Source organism: Carettochelys insculpta, chromosome 4 (genome assembly GCF_033958435.1).
Source record: "Carettochelys insculpta isolate YL-2023 chromosome 4, ASM3395843v1, whole genome shotgun sequence".
Classification (NCBI taxonomy): domain Eukaryota; kingdom Metazoa; phylum Chordata; order Testudines; family Carettochelyidae; genus Carettochelys; species Carettochelys insculpta.
In genome coordinates, this window is record NC_134140.1 from 65,201,279 (window position 1) to 65,218,111 (window position 16,833).

The window sequence follows — 16,833 nt, forward strand, 5'->3', positions numbered from 1 at the left end:
AGGAGAGATACAGGAGAAGTAATTGGCAGTTAGCAAAGGCTTCAGCTGTATCCAGTTTGGGGCACCATACTTGAAGAAATACGTGATCAAATCAGAGATTGACCAGAGGGAAGCTATAGAATAAAAGAGATTTAGAAAACATGTCCAAGGAAGAAAAGATGAAACAATTAAGCATGTTCAATCTAAAGAAAAGGAGGCTGAAGGGGAATATGATAACAATTTTCAAATATGTAAAAGGCTTTTATAAGGAGGACAGTTCTCCATGCCTACTAAGGGTTGTCAGGGATTTTTTATCCCTTGGGCATTATTGTCCCCGTGGGTCAGGGGAAACAAGCCTTTGGCCATTAAACATCATCACAGGCACAGGTAGAATCTAAAATCACATAGGCTGCCATTTAGCAGCCCCCTGTAACGGTCACTCTGTGTCAGTAGGTTTCCCCAGTAACCTGAACTCATAAATAATTCATAACCTGAGGTTCAAAATCCAGGCCTCTGATTGGGCACCTGTGGAGAGTTTCTAGAAACTTCCACAGCCTGGAGGACCTGGTTGAAAACCATGGACAGGATCATGAATATTAAAATCAAATCGTGAATCATGCATGAGAACACCGAATAAAAGGTGGCACAGCACAGCACTCAGAGTCAGTCTGGGCGCAGCACAGCAGCGAAGAAGACTTTGCGAAGAGCTCCTGTCTTTGCGAAGAGCTCCTGAGGCAGTGTCCATCTGCTGCTGTGGTGCCAGCCCCAGTTTACCTCAGCGTCAAGGGAGCAGCAAGCAGACCCTGAGGTGAATCAGTTGGGTGGCGAACTGGCCTTATCACTAGGGTGAGGTACTGTGTACTCGGCTGTGAAGCCCAGGGTCTGCCATCCAAGCAGCACCTTCGCTCCTGCCGCCACCCGCCATCTTGCAGCATCGACGCCATCTACTTACCTGACTGGGACTGCAGCGACCGGACATGTAAACTACTATAGGCCTGAGGCCTAGCCCAGGCTGTTCTCTCAGACAACTCAATACTTTGGGCATTGGGTCCCCGAGTCGGGGGGTTCAGGGTCGCAACCCGGACTGTGACCTTCCAGGGCCAAGGAGGGGCCACACCCAGGGGCTTGACCCCAAGGCCGGGCCTAACTGCCCAGGTTAAAATTACTAACCTGAGAGCTGCACACTTGTATTAATAGTTTTATAGTTATAGTTTAAATCAGTTAAATTGTTTGACTAGTTAAAAAATAGTAGTAGTTGCCTGATATATGCACTTGTTAACTTAAAGTGCAGGTGAACTGATCTGGTGGAGGTTTAACCTCCCGGTTTCCCAGTTAACCCTGCATCCTACCTAACTCCCTTACCTGTCCCTATCCTCCAAGCCCCAGCTGGGGAGGTTACAAATCCCTCACTCAGCTGGGAAGAGGCCCTAGCAGGCAGAGCCCTAGGGTTTCCAGTAGGCTGGCCTAGCAAACCAGCCGGGGCGTAAAGGGGAAAGGCATACTGACCTTCCCCTGCCCGGAGCTAAAATTAACTCAAATTCCTATACCTCTTTCCTTTTACTTTCCTTCTAACTACCTTTTTGCCTCCATCATATTAAAGATAACATACAGGTCTGCCTTATGGAGTCTTTACTACTTATTATTATTGTGAGTGTTTAAGCAATATATAGTTGTTACAGTTTAATATAGAAGAAGTAGCTATAGGTGTTTAACAAAGTACAAAGCCTGTTTAAAAACGTTATAATGAATTGCCTTATGTGTTTGTTTTCCATGTGTTGTTGCCTTTTTGCATGTTGTTGGTTTTGTTAATAAATATTGCAGTTGTTTGTATCTTCCAAGCCTTCCTCTTCTTGTCTCACCCCCCGCCCTAAAAGCCAGCCTCCTGCCTGCCAGGGAAAAGTCTCAGTCTCTTGCGCAGCGGTATAGGGCAAGTGCACATTCCTGGGGCCTCCTGCCGGAGGTGGGTGGGGGCGGTCTGCAGAGTGGCGGGGCGACCTCCACTCGTCACCGGGTCTCCACTGTCCCATCCTTGTTCCATTCTCTAGGCCTTCTGAAGATCTGGACGGATCACTGGTGTGGGGTTAGTGACCATTGCTCACAACTGCCCGCAGCGACAAGGGTCAGACAAGAGGTAATTGACTCAGTGTCAACAAGGGCCATTTAAGTTAAATATTAAGAAAAACTAACTGGAAGTATAGTTAAACATTGAAATAAGTTACCTAAGGAGGTGGTAGAATCCATTTAACTGGAGCTTCTGAAGAAAAGTGCAAAAACTTGTCAGGATGGTCTAAGTGCTTGGTATAGGCGGATGGACCGGACGACTTCTTGTGACCCTTCCAACCCTACATTTCCATGAGTCTGTGAAAGGCTTTATATTAGTCCCTTGTGCCATCCATTATCCTATATTTATGATTGTTAAATTTGAAACTACAGGCTACATTAACCATTGCCCTGGACTTTGTGTAGTTATTTTACCAAGCAGAAAACGAATTCAAAGTCATATGCATTGGTGTTGTTATGGGTTAGATTAAACTGCACTGAAGTTAGGATTTATAACAGCCACCCTTTCTTCAGGATTCAGGGATTTTTGCTACCAGAAACAATCCGAACACACCCCAAATAGAAGCATGTGGCAAGGCTTGAAGAGACTCTGGACCATGTACCCCAAAGAGTTTCCCTGAAAATTGTTATAGAAAATGCTGGGGCATTGAATGGTGGAGCTGAGTGTATTTGTGCAGGGGAAAGAACTATGAAGACGCTAAAGATACAGCCCTTTGGCAGAATGACTTTGAAAAAAAAGACGAGAGAGAATTTTGTGAGGAAACACTGGCTGGAATGGGGCTTGAAACTGCTATCAAAGAAATCATCTCTTCCTTTTTGATTCCCGCTGTGTTCAGTGGAACAGGACTTACATTTATTTTAAAGGATTTTATGTAAGTCAGGGGAGAGTCAGGCATGTAGCATTAATTTGGAACATAAACATCTTTTCTATAATTATCAGTAACTATGTATATGCACAGGTATGAGTTTATCAAAGTTATTACTAATATCTGTAGATCAAATTCTGTTCTCATTTATCCTGTACAAGGGTCTTCACTGGCTTAGTTGACAGTGAACTGTAATAAAAGTTCAAAAGTAGTGTTATTAGAAGGAAATATACATATGTGAAGAGTTCAACCCAAGGTGTATTTGTAAATGCAAATAAACAATAGTGGTTTAATTTTCTCAAATCCTGGTTTAACTTAGCACATTAGCACTATCTTTTGTATAATTCAAAACATTTGTTCATTGTGAGACACAAAGTAGGAGTCCCTGAGGAGAGTGTTCACCTGCCTTCCAACCCCAAATGTGTCTGTATCTGCAAAAATAACAAGAAGTCCTGGGGGATCTTATAGACTAACATATATTTTGGAACATAAGCTTGTGTGGGCAAAGACCCGCTTCCTCAAGTGCAAATGTGGTGGCAATTCCTGCCTCTGGCCTTTTTAGTGGTAGTAGAGCCTCTTCTACTCCTACGTCTGGGAGCATAGGCCACTAGCAACCATTTGCCAGCATCCCGTTTCAGGGGGCGGGCGGGCAGGCAGGGGGTGGGGGGGAGATCTCTTCCAGTTCTGACCAGATGTATCCTATCATTTTAGTGTCTGCCTTCAGGCTCTCTGCCAGGTGTCTCTTGGATGCCCTCTTTCCTTTTCTCAGCTTAATAAGATGAAAAAGTTGGACCTCCTGTCCCTGCCATTAATAACAAAACTCCTTTTGATTTCAGTGGGCGTAGAATTAGGCCTGGAAAAGGAAGACAAAGGTCCAGCCTGAGGGAATGAAGAAAATGTTTGGCAGGGGAATCAAATGTTATTTATTTACCCAGGTTACAATAAGGACAATACATCAGCCTGACCAGGGGCTGGCTCCTTTTCCTTGCTGTAACACCCTTTCCATAACTGCACTGCCCAGCTGGCGGGAGGGGGGAACCCTGCCACCTAACAACAGGGAAGTGGGGGGCTGTGGCTCCAGGCTGAGGTACAGCCTATCAGTAAGGTGGGGAAGAGAAGGGTATGAGTTTGGCAAGCTTGTCCTGGGACTACTGACGAGCGCAACTGGGGGCAGGCAGCAGCGACTACGCAGCTACTTGGAAGGCCAGGGCTGAGTGAGAACCTAGGGAGGGCTCAGGGCCTGCCCCCTCCCGCCCACTTTCCAGCCCGCTAGCAGAAGGGGGGCAGCTTAAGACCCCGCCAAAGCCAGAAAGGTCAGCGCGCCCATCGAGGCTGCTGAGCCCCTCGCCGGCCCCGTCAGCAGCTCTTGAGCGGGCTGCGGGAAGCTAGGCAGGTGGCGAGGGGGCGGGGCTCCTTGGCCCGCCTTCGGCCCGGGGCGCGGGCGGGGGGGAAGCCGCCAGGGGCCGGGCGAAGCTGCCGCTGGGGCGCAGGAGGCCGGGAGAGCGGCCCGCGGAGGAAGCAGTAATGGGTGAGTCCCTGCGGCCGGGCGAGGGGGACTTCGCGCGGAAAGTTTGCAGTTCCCTGCAGCTCGCCTGTAGTAGGTTGTTGTCCGCAGAGTTGTGGCCGGCGCGGGAGACCCCCTCCCCCAGTGGGAGTTCATTGCCTCGGGCGGCTGCTGAGCCCTCTGCCCCCGGGCTGGTGCCGTGCAGGGCTGCCACTGGCCTGGCCCCGGCACGCTGGCTTTCCCCTGGAAATTAGTCCAGCCTCTTGGACCAGTGCTGGCGCCTGCTTTCACTGCACCGCCAAACCCCGCCTCGGGCCCCCGGTTGCGGAGGAGACTGGACCGGGGGTGCCCCTACGGCCCCGCGCCATCGCTCTGCTGGGTAGGAAGCTGCAGCTGCCCTAACTAGCCCCCTTGGCACGCTCTGATGCCGGAGTGCCTGCGGGAAAGAGACGGGCAGGCGGAGGCACGAGCCACCACTGGTCTGGCAGCTGGGGACTCTGCAAATGTTAGGAGGGAAGCACCTGAACTTGTGCTCTGCCGGGGTAATGGAATTACTGCAGTGGCGACCAAAAGTTGGCCAGGGTGCACCATAATCTGGGTTTGATTAGTGTCCTCGTCTTAACTTGTTCTCTTTTAAGGCATTACAATTTGAAGGAGGGCCTTGGGCTAAAACTCAGGGTATGACTATACTTAGCATGAGTTCGGTGTACCATGATCTGTCTTCCAGGGATGGTGAAGACCTGGCAAAACCGATCTCTGTGGGCTTGGCCATTGACCCTGCTACTCCACACTGACACAGGCTACTTCTACACTCAGTCTCCTGTTGGAGGTGGCATGGCAATGAGGCAATTCGAAGCAGGCTAATGAGGCACTAACGTGCATATTCAGCACCTCCTTCGCGTAATGGCAGCCATGCGGATTTTGAAGGGCAGACTTCAAATTGCATATTGACGGTGGATGCAGGCAGCTTTGAAGTAAGCACCCAACTTTGACACTCCCTTACTCCCATCTAGTTTTGTGGGAGTAAGGGCACTTTGAAGTTGCGCGAGTACTTCGAAGTGCCTGTGGCTACACGGTTTGCCAGCGCTTCGAAGTTGCTAACTTTGAAGTTTGTGCGGCAGGAATTAGGCTAATGAGGTGCTGTATGTGCATCGCAACACCCCATTGGTATACACCAATCTGGCTTGTTTACATGCCCCCTTCGAAGGAGGGTGCTAGTGTAGACTAGCCCCAGGAGTAACTGCTGACTATTCTCCCTAATTGATCTTTGAATTTATTTTTTTGAAATGCTGTCCATACAGACATGTGCAGCATGATTCATTTCCTCATTGCTTCAGGCTCTTATCTAATAATCATGTGAGACTGGGGGGGACTGATTTCGTGGGACTTTGACTCCCTCACTGATTTCATGGGAGTTTGACTTCATAAGGAGTTGTATCTCTTAGTGATAAGCTCATCTTTTTGTTTGGATTTTGCAAATACTTATGCTTAATTTTATTCACAAAAGTTGTTTCACTGAACTTGAGGAAACTACTTAGGTACGTAAAGTTACATGTGTGTAAGTGTTGGTAAGCCGGAGCCTCAGTAAACCTGTAATTGTTCTAAGCAGTGCTCATGCCTTCTTATAAAAACAAATTTAAGACCGAATGAATAATTTGAACACAGAATAAATGGGGGATCCAGAAACAGACCTTATTGGAAATAAGTCCCATGAGAGACTGTATGTTTACTTACTTACAAAAGCCTATGTTTAATTTTAAAGTATTTTTTCTTCTTCTTTGTAAAGGATCTAGGTAGCTTTCAAAACATATTCTCAAGAGCCTAGACAACTTTTAGCAAGTTAGCATGTGTAAATATTTGTGTTTTAAACCATGTTTAGTATACCAAGTTGATACATGTTTTGATGTCTGCATTATGTGTAACTTGAGTGCTAAAATGTATCTGAATGTAAATTTGGTAAACTTTTGAACATTTCTTATCAGCCAAGATATTTGCAGGTGTGTCATTGATATTTGTTTTCATTATTGTCTCAGTTTTTCCTGCTTATGAACTGTATTTTAGGCCCCTTTAAGTATTTCAGAGTTAGAAAGTTCCAGCTTTCACTGCTGTGACTTACTACAGAGAATTCATGATGGCTCAACTAAATTGAGTAAATATATCTTTGAAATGGGGGAGGAGAGAGGGTACTACCTTCGTATGCAGTACCAGCCAAATTTGGCCATTATGTGGTGAACTGAAATAGCATCATCCTGCTTTGTTCTGGGAGATCCTGTGTAGGTCTTTGGCAGTGTGAGTTTGGGGATGGTATTAATTGAGGCTGGAGACACAGGAATGGCCACCTAGTGTGCTTGAACAATGTTTATTGTGGGGGTGCTAAGAACCATTCAACCAAACTGTAAACCTTGTGGCCGTATCTACGCTTGCATTCCTCTATTTTGTTTCAGGAAGAAGGGTTCTTTCAAAGATGAGGTTCATTTTTGAAAGAGCCCCATCTGCACTGGTTTTTTTTCTTTTGGAAGACTGTCTTCTGAAAAGTGATTATGCAAATGAAGCATGAGATATGTAAATTAGTGCCTCATTTGCAATTTGTTTCCCTCATTTGCATTCCTCTTTCGAAGGATGAATGCAAGTGTAGACACAGCCTGTATGTAATAGAAATCACTTCAAGCCAGGGGATGTGGCAGCATCTGCAGTACCTCTGGTTAGAACTCTGCATGGATACAACACTGGTATCTGTCTCTGCAGAAGTGATCTGCAGATATTCACCCCCATATCTGTTAACAGAAAGTGGGTATCTGCAAATTTGCAGGGTTCTGGATACAAAATTTGTGTCTGCAGCTGCAAAAATGAGCTATGAATGCGGATGTCCGCCAATATAAAGAAGACATTTGCAAATTTGCAGGGATTTCTTTATTGCGACCACACTTTCTCTTATCATGCTGAATGTGATTAAACTTACTTCATAAGATAAAGATGATGAAACAGTCTGCCCAGATTTTAGTAGGTAGACAAACAGGTCCTGGCTAAAGGTGAGTATTTCTTGACTTAAGGATTTAATACACTTACAGGAAAGAGGGTATGATGAGCTCTTGAATTTTTTTGGTTATCGAAGGATCCACCTTTATGCAACAAGGAACCTGATTATTCTGTACAGTCACCAGCTGTGATTGTGAAAATAGTGGGAGTTTTTAGTCTTGGATATTCTGCTGTAATTAAATATATTTATTGCATATCGTTCCAGAACTAATTTACAGATTAAAAGGGAGATCTGTTAAGATACAACCCATTAGCAACCCACCACTTAACTATGTTTCTGAAAACAAAATGTTCTGCCAACAGGTTTGCAATATAAATGTTTCAGTCTTTATTGAAAATTACTGAATAAATGTATAAATGCAAAATGAGAATGCATGAAGTTATATTCTTTAAATTGCATCAACAAATATGCTTATTCAGTATATGTGTAAAGACAAAAAAAATTGAGTATCTGTAGACAGAAGGGGAAAAAACAACCCAAAATCTTGTAATGATTATTCAATAAAATTCACAAATACTAGCTATTTTTATTTCAGAGCAGGTAAGCAGGTATTTGAGAGTGTGTGGGTGGATGCAGAAGGCAACAGGTGACATTATCAATAATGGATCCTACTTGTTTTTGATACGGTTGTGTTGCTAGTTAGGTGTTTTCACCGTTTGAAAGCAGATTATTATCCACATACATGCTTATTACTGAGCTAACCTGGAACACCCTTTTAGAGTAATTGTTAAATATATAATGGTAAATGTTTTGGTGGGTGAAAAGCTGTAACAACTGGGTTTTCTGGTCAAAGCCTGCTTCTTGTGCTCTTAACGCATATCTTTTTTCTCCCACCTTCAAAGATGTTTGTTTTGTCCCCGTTGTCTTGCCATAAAGCATGACTGTAAGGCTCTGAAACTCTGTAGGCAAGGACTTCCATATTAACCCATCTCCGTACTTGGTTAGCCCAACAGGCTGATGAGGCCTGTGGGTTTTCCAATAATACAATTAATAAGTTTGAGACCTAACTGGGTTATTATGTTTATTATAAATAAAAGTGATGGAAAGTGTACGCTGTGAAGTCCCAGGGCTCTCTTAAATCAAGTGTAGGGATTTGCATATTGTTTGTTTAATAGAAATTGTTATTCCGTTGTAGTTATTGCAGTCTGAGAGAGTTCATTTTCAAACTTTTTTGCTGTTCTACACCAAGGACCATGTACTTTCTTGCAATAGAGCGTGGAGTGTCTATAGATATTAATGAGTTGAACATACTGAATGAAGTTTAGTATCAGGAATCTTTTTGTAAACAGTTAAAATCATTTGTCTAGAAACACCAAACTTTGGAGCTGGAAATAGGGAGTAATGAATAACTTTGCACTGGTTCCTCTTCTCATCTTCCTGCTCCATTTTGGGAGTTGGAACTATTCTGCTGTTTATTCTTAGAGACTGGTGAAGCTGAACAGGCTCCTGAATGTTCAGAATTTATTTATTGTTCTTCTGTTGGCTCTCATTGTCACTGGTATAGGAGACCCAGCAGTTTGTGTATCATGCTAAATGTCACATTTGTCCTATATCCTCATGCCTTACTATTTCTCTCCAGCATCTTCTATAACATTATTTACTGGAATGTGTCTTCTGTACACCATGATAAAGCTCAGTATTTGTAGTCTTTAAAGCTCTGAGTTGCCTGGGATCTGGTTATAAATATGCACATCCAGCCTTATAATCATATAAATAAGTGGCTTGGAGATTCCTGTTGCCTGAGCCTATCTGTAAGTATTTTGTGACCATTGGCAAGGTAGTCTCATTTAGAGGTACTTACCTTTGAAATTTGCTCCTTTTGTCATCGTGTTATCTGATTCTGAATTCAGGCGTGCTTATTTTGCATATTATTTGGTTGACTGGTTGATTCGATTCCTTTATATTCTACCCATGTTTTAACTTCTGTAACTTTGCCATATTGGTACAAAGCAAATACTATGGAAGTAAGCAAAGTACAGGAGGAAAAAAGGGGAAGAATGAAAGAAAACTAACATAACATTAACATGTTAATAAGTCAGATGGTATCAATATTGGTGGTCATATTTATATTAACTGTTTTGTGAGCTCCTAGCTCTAACACCTTCATAATATCAGAAAACATGTTTTTACTTCTTCATGTACAACCTTCTCCTTTACGAGTTTCTAATAGACACCTCTGCTGCAGCACTTCTCCTGTCTACAGTAAGGAAATACAAACTTACTTCTGTTGGCAACATCTACAAACCCAGTCAGACTGTCTTTGACATAAATAAAAGTAACAGTTGATATGCCTCTGCCCTGGGGAAGCTTATAAACGTAAATATTATCCATGAATAATGAATTGGTTTTATTTGGTATTCTCTCCTGATTAAGTCATGAGTTTAATAGTCTGTTAGGAATGTGAAGCACTCTTGATTTGCATATGTAACTCTGCAGACCCAAACTTCAGACAGTAATGTGTTCTTTCTCCCCAGTTAACAAAATGCTGAAGCCGCTATATGAATATATTTCATATTTACCACGTTTTGTAGCCAAGTATTTATTTCACTTCAGTCATTTCTTTTTTCTTTGGAGTAAAGTGTTTCAGGAAGGAAAAACAGCTAAACTAAAAAAGAAAATTAAGCTGAGATTTATCCCTTGTGGGCCGCGCCTACATTTGCCCCAAACTTCGAAATGGCCACGCAAATGGCCATTTCAAAGTTTACTAATGAAGCGCTGAAATGCATATTCAGTGCTTCATTAGCATGCGGGCGGCTGTGGCACTTCGAAATTGACACGCCTCGCCGCTGCACGTCTCGTCCAGACGGGGCTCCTTTTCGAAAGGACCCCGCCTACTTCGAAGTCCCCTTATTCCCATCAGCTCATGGTTTTGTTCAAAACAAAACAAAACCCTGTGCAGTATACCTTGGTTTCAGTGGTAATTCGAACCACCACGGCTATGTCTACACGTGCCCCAAACGTGTAGACGGGGCTCTTTTTCGAAAGGACCCATCAGCTCATGGGAATAAGGGGACTTTGAAGCAGGCGGCATTCATTCGAAAAGGAGCCCTGTCTGGACGAGACGCGTGGTGGCGAGGCGCGTCAATTTCGAAGTACCGTGGCCGCCCGCATGCTAATGAAGCGCTGAATATGCATTTCAGCGCTTCATTAGTAAACTTCGAAATGGCCATTTGCATGGCCATTTCGAAGTTTGGGGCACGTGTAGACGTAGCCGTGGTGGTTCGAATTACCACTGAAACCAAGGTATACTGCACAGAGTTGTGCTTGGGCATGTTACTTGTTATCTTGTTTTGAACAAAACCTGCAAACTCACATCAATTGGCTATTGACTGGGACAGGAAAAATTTACTGTTTTGTGGAGAATTGGATTGCTCTTAGTGTATGTCTTTTGTCCAATATAGATGTGTATTAATATATCTGTTTAGTACTAAGTTACTAAATGGCAACTTCATTACTGATTTTTTTCAAATGGTACCTATTTTAGCTCGTTCTGGAAATTGATTTAACTTGTCAGTTTATTCATTTTTGTTGCACCATCACTCACATTAGTGGCATTAATATTGGACGGTAGATCAGCTAAACCCAGAAATATTAATAGCACTTGATGTCAGTCCGTAAAATGTGTTTAGGCTGGGTTAGGATTTAGGCTGTAACTCTGTTAGCATACAATACAGCTATACAGGAAGAGGAAGGATTAGCTTGGTTGCTGATTGATGTGCAGGTGTTTCTGAATTCATCCTAGGATCTTATCCTGCCGGCATGGAAGACAGGAAAAGTGATTACAGGCAGATGGCTCTCCCCAAAGGATTTTTAAATAGTGGTTGAATTTCTGAAAACTTTTTTTGATGTTTTTTGGTGTAGATGCCTCATTTTGTTAAACACATTTGCGTTGTTTTCAAAGTTTTATACGTGTTTCTTGAGTACTTATTATATCCAGTGAACATTGCTGGTTTGCGTTGAGAAATCATAGCCAGTTTGAGCTGCACAGTCCCAAAGCTTAATTGTTAGTTTTCAATACGTTTTATTTCAGCTTGAGTTGAGAGGTTGTGTAGACTTATCCTTTTTGCAAGGCAAAATCAACTATAAATATATATACTTTAAAAAGTTACCTGTAGCTGACTAATTGTTTGGCTCTTACTATCTTAGTCATGTCTTATTTCTTAGCTAGTCTGTTTCATGCTTAAGAAATTAAGTGTCTTTATGAAAAAACAGTTTATGTGACTTTATGAAAAAACAGTTTAAGTGACTTTATGAAAAAACAACGAGAAGTCCTGTGGCACCTTATAGATTAACAGATATATTGGAGAATAAGCTTTTGTGGGCAAATGCAGAGTAACATTGCTACCCCCTGATAATGTTTTTGTTAATTCTGTGATCAAACAAAGTATCTCAATGGGTACTAAAATCTATACAGTAAACCCCCAAAATGCATGACTGAGTTGCAGTTAATTGTATTAATGTGAGTTAAGCACAACTCGAAGACACTTTGGGCTGTCTGCCCACCAGGCCTGGGCAGCAGATCGTGGTGTCTTTCTGTCCCCGGACTTCCCCCAGCTGGGGGAATCCAGGTAGGCAGCCACGCTGCTGTGTCAGTATGTCCCTCGGCTTCCCCCAGCTGGGGGGAGGGGAGAGCGAGCAGCCACAGCTGCTCAGCTTCTCCTCAGCTCCCCTAGCCGGTGGACAACAGGGAGAATCTGCGCCTCACTCGCAGAGTGATGGGGAGCCAGGAAACCAGTGTTGATCCGTTTTTTGTCTCCTGTGAGTGTTGGGGAGCTGGAGCCTGGTTCCCTGCCATGCAAGGGAGATGGCTTCCCCAAGCTATGTGAAAATTCAACTAAAGCAGAAGTTGCCAAGAACGCAACCTCTGTGTAAGTCGAGGGTCTACTGTAGTTTACAGAACTGATGGAAAATGTGCATGACTCAACAAATAATGTTCATGTGTGACTAGTGTTTGCAGCTCTAAATCTACAGGAAAAATAGTCTTGGAATCTGATTCTGAGAATTGCTGAAAAATCACTGGTGGTGGTGTGGATGCTGAACACCTCTCAGAATCAGGCCATACAATGACTCCCTTTGGAATAGTTATGCCTGTGGTTAGAAATAAGACTGCTGCTTAGAAAGTTATGGAAAATATGGGTTGTGTTATTAAACAGGAAGGCACCATAGCTGTCTAACTTTTGAAATCCCCTTACAAAGGTTTACAATGGTCTGTTTGTTAGACCTGAGTCCAAACCTTGCTGGTATGTGAGATCAAAAAGGATTTTTTTTTTATCAGTGTATGAATTTGCTCTGTGGGATTCTTGGCCTCTCTGCACTTTCTTTGGCTCTAGTATTAAGAGTCACTGTAGAAGCAGCACCTTCTGACTCAGAGCTGCTCCTCTTGTGTGTTCTGTCAACCTATGAGCATGGTACAAGTACATTTTTACTGCTTTTTACTTTTCGTTAGAGAATTGCAACCTACACGGATAAGAGAACTTTTTGTGAATGAACATAATTACAGCAAGCCCTCAATTTTGTGGACTTCGGGAACAACGGACATCTGCCAGCCCTCCCATTGTTCCTGAAGTCCACTAAACCCACCAGTGCCGCATCCCCCGCCAAAAGTAGGTAAGGCAACTTGCCAGAGCTGCTGCCACATCTGGAGCCTTCTCTGTGGTTTGAGGAGCTGTTGCAGCTGGAGCTTCTCCTGTAGCTGCCACATGCTCCTCCAACCAGCAGTGGGGTGCGTACATGGGCAGATGGCACTCAGGTTTGTGTCCCGCCCCCCCGGTAGGAGGCGCACATGGTGGCTGTGGTGGTGACAGCTCTTGTATGTTGCCGGCATTTATTTGGTGTGGGGGGGGGGCACAACCTGGGAAGCCTGTCTGGGAGGTGGGTGCTGGGGAGGGTGCTATGTAAACCTTCTCATTTAATGGACTTTTGTGTTTAAGGGACACCTCTTCCCACAATTAGTCCGTTGAATCAAGGGTTTACTATATTTACCACTGTGACTGAAACTTATTTATCAGTTGCACCTCTTCCACGCTATTGAAAAGAATAATGCTGCATAGGTGTCATCGAGGGTAAGTACTCTGCTTGATCTTCATTCCAGTTTGAGTAAACAAGGCTCCCAGCTAAGGAAAGTAAAATCTCTTACATATCATCATCTGTCCCTTCATACAGGGATGGGAATCTGCTTGGAGGAAAACATTATTGATGAGACTTGTTAGTCAGGGAGAGACTGCTCTTTGTTTTGCTGAGCTGCCCTTTATATCAGGATTGCCCTGGCAAGCTGCCTTCTGACTGGCTGGGTCTCTGCAGCTTCCTCTGGTCTGCTTTAATCCCTCTGGGCAGGAGTGGGGACAGCTGCCCACCGATAGCACCTTGTCTTCTTTTGAACTGTCTCCTCCTGCTTTCCACAGATGTTCTTGTGGAATCCTAATGTGGTTCAAACTCTCAGGGGGCCTCACCAACATGTTTTTGTTTGCACAAGGGATCTCAGAGAAGTGTAGAGAACACCAGCCATTGTGTATGACATTTATTGACCTAACTAAGGCCTTTGATGTCATCAGTCATGAAGCATTATGGAAGGCGTTGTCTAGGTTTGGGTGCTCATTTAAGCGTATTCTTGTTCCCCAGCTGTTTCATGGGATGACTGCCATGGTCCTCTGCATGGACTGCAGATAGACCTCTTCACCGTCTGTGCTGGAGTTGAGCAGAACTGTGTTTACCCTTGCCCCCAACCCTTTCTTCCATTTGCTTTGCTGTACTCTTGGTTCTTATTTATGACCTCCTGTGTTCTAGATTGGGTTTGAGTATTGCATTGCTGGCCAGCTTTTCAATCTGCAACATCTTTTACAAGCATGTTTCATGCAGAATTGTCAGGACAAGAAATATCAAATCCTCTTACCCCAGTCCAGGGTGGATCTGCATTTTGCAAGTTCTCCTTCTCCTAATCCACAAGTTCCTTTGGAAATATTTTAATGTCTGTAATAGCGAGTAAAATAAAACTCTGGTCCCTTGTACAAAATCTGAAAAGTGTGAGCCATATGTGTATATGGTTTGCGAGAGAATTCATTTCCTCTTCTCCACATGCCGTTCAGAGGCAGATCTTGAAGCACCTTTTGCAAACTGGGTATTACTGCAGCTTGTGGTGTACAGTAACGTCTCTTTTCCACTGTGCTCAGCATTCCCCAGCTTGTAGTGGATAGTTGTTCACTGGATCCTCACCCCTACAGCTTTCCCACCAGTGCCCTAATATTCTCATAAAAAGAATTTTTACATGTTGTGTAGAAGCAGTATGATTGTGTCCAAGCCTGCCCCGTGCATTGGAACCGTATCTTTTTTCTTCTGGGTTTTGAGCCCTTTTGTGTTGCAAAGAGGCCTACAGCTACTTACCTCCCTCTCTCATCTAAAAATATTGTCGTGATATATCAAGGCAATATTTAATTGATCATTTAATCCATATCTTCTGAAACCATTTGGAGCTGAGTCTCCCTTCAGGGAAATGAAACCAATTTCCCCTTCCCTCTAAAACATGCCATCTGATGTTAAAAGCCTGTTCTAAATTAGTGGTTACTTGGAGTAGGTAGTGTATATCTTCATAATACAATAATCTCTCTCCTTTCTTACAGACTTTGAGCAGTGAATAGCAAAAGTATTAATATCTGAAGTAGCATAACTGAACTGAATGGAACAGTTCACATCCCAGGGCCCACTGTTTTAGGCTGTCTGCCCTCAAGGGCATATTGCTCCATCACACACACTGAAATTTTCAATGTTTCTGTGCAACCATAAGAGCTAGGCTGACTTTATTTTTATTTGCTTTTTTTAAAAGAAAGTGAAAGAGAGCTGGGATTCTGAAGGACAACTGAGCACAATGAGGGACCTTTGTAATCTGTAGTGGGGTGCATTCCAATTGTGAGAAATGCTGCTGTGATCTGTATTTTTCTTTGCCTATTTATCTGGATAATTTTACACGAAACTAACAATTACTCAATTTTAATTTAACTTATGGAAGTTGACCACTCAAATCTACTTAATTCTGCCACTTGTCTCAGAAGAAATGGATTAAATAATATGCTTGTGCAATTTATGCTAAACCCAGTGTGTGTCTTTGTCATTCTCTTGTAGTGAGACCTTGTACAGAGGTTTGAATCTGTTACTGCTGTCATGCTAATGGACTTGGTTCTTCAGTTCAAGTTGTTAGGAACTCATAGCTTTTTAACTCAGAGGTCCTAGACTCAGTCCTGGCAGATGCCAAAAAGAGTCTTTTTGTATTTGAATGTTACAGGTTCAGCCTCTCTAATCTGAAACTCTCTTGTCTGGCAAGATCTGTAATCTAGGATGATTTCAATTAGCTGGATAACCACTTGAGTGTGTCCAAGTGTCCCATGGTCCCCTAAAGTTGTTTACCGCCAAGAGTCCTGGCTCTCTGTTTTCTGTGCTGTTATTTAGAGGTAATTTACCCTTAAATGTCTTCTAAGAGACAATTAAGCAAAGGAAGTGTTAATAATGCTGCTAGACAACAGTGAGCTCCCGTGATCTGGCAAATTCTCTCGTGTGGCACTGGTCAGGTTCTCAGGGTGCTGGATTAGAGAGGTTCACCTGTAGACTAACCACACTATTCTCACAAGTGAAGGAACAGAAGCCGTTTTCTGACATAGCTAAATTATTATCACAAAGATGTAAGAGTTGGTATACTTCAACTTCATTTTTTTTGTGAGAAGTGAGAAAACAGGCTGGTATTCTGGGCCTACTCCTATTTTTTCCCCCCAATTCCTTATTACTGCACAATGATGATGATTTAGGGTGGTGTGATACACACTCCCATCATAGTTGCTGCTGCTCTTCCTTCTCGGAACTTTTTATCTTTTATCCAAAGCAATACCAGTCTCCTATGAAACTAGTAATGGTTCCTTTCCGACTTGGATATGAGAGGAAGTTGTATGAATGAAATAAATTTGTTTTTGCTGTTTATTTACATTTGTTACATGTAGTTCACTTCATATATAAAACGTAGGGTCACACTTCATTATTTAGCCATTTCCCTTTCCCACTTCCTTTCCAAATTCTCCGTATTGTGACTCTGAATATTGCTGATGGCTTGGCTGATAACCAGTTCAGGAAAACACCACAGCCACTAGAAGTAACCCCTCAACCTTCAGTTTCCTTTCTCTTTGAAAAGTGTAAGTTTTTGTTTCCACTGGATAAAAGAAAACAAACATCTCCTCTCATAAAACAAAAGAAAAACGCTTTGTTTTCTGCAAAAAACAAACCACCAGCACCACCAATTCCCCCATGCTATTCTCTTGGGTACTATGTCATAGAAATTGATAGAGAATTTTGGACTCATGTTTTCAAGTTAACCATTTAATCAGCCAACAAATATTAATTCTTTGTTTTCA

The 16,833-nt window shown here is 43.2% G+C and overlaps 1 protein-coding gene across 1 annotated transcript in view; it reads left to right on the top strand.

The window, feature by feature from the left end:
• Nucleotides 1-4,381: 4,381 nt before the first annotated feature.
• Nucleotides 4,382-16,833, top strand: part of GPM6A (glycoprotein M6A) — a 270,108-nt gene continuing 257,656 nt past the window's right edge. The window contains exon 1 of the mRNA XM_074991864.1: nucleotides 4,382-4,434. Coding sequence (XP_074847965.1) covers nucleotides 4,431-4,434 — 4 coding nt within the window. The 5' untranslated portion in view covers nucleotides 4,382-4,430. The remainder of the gene's footprint in view (nucleotides 4,435-16,833) is intronic.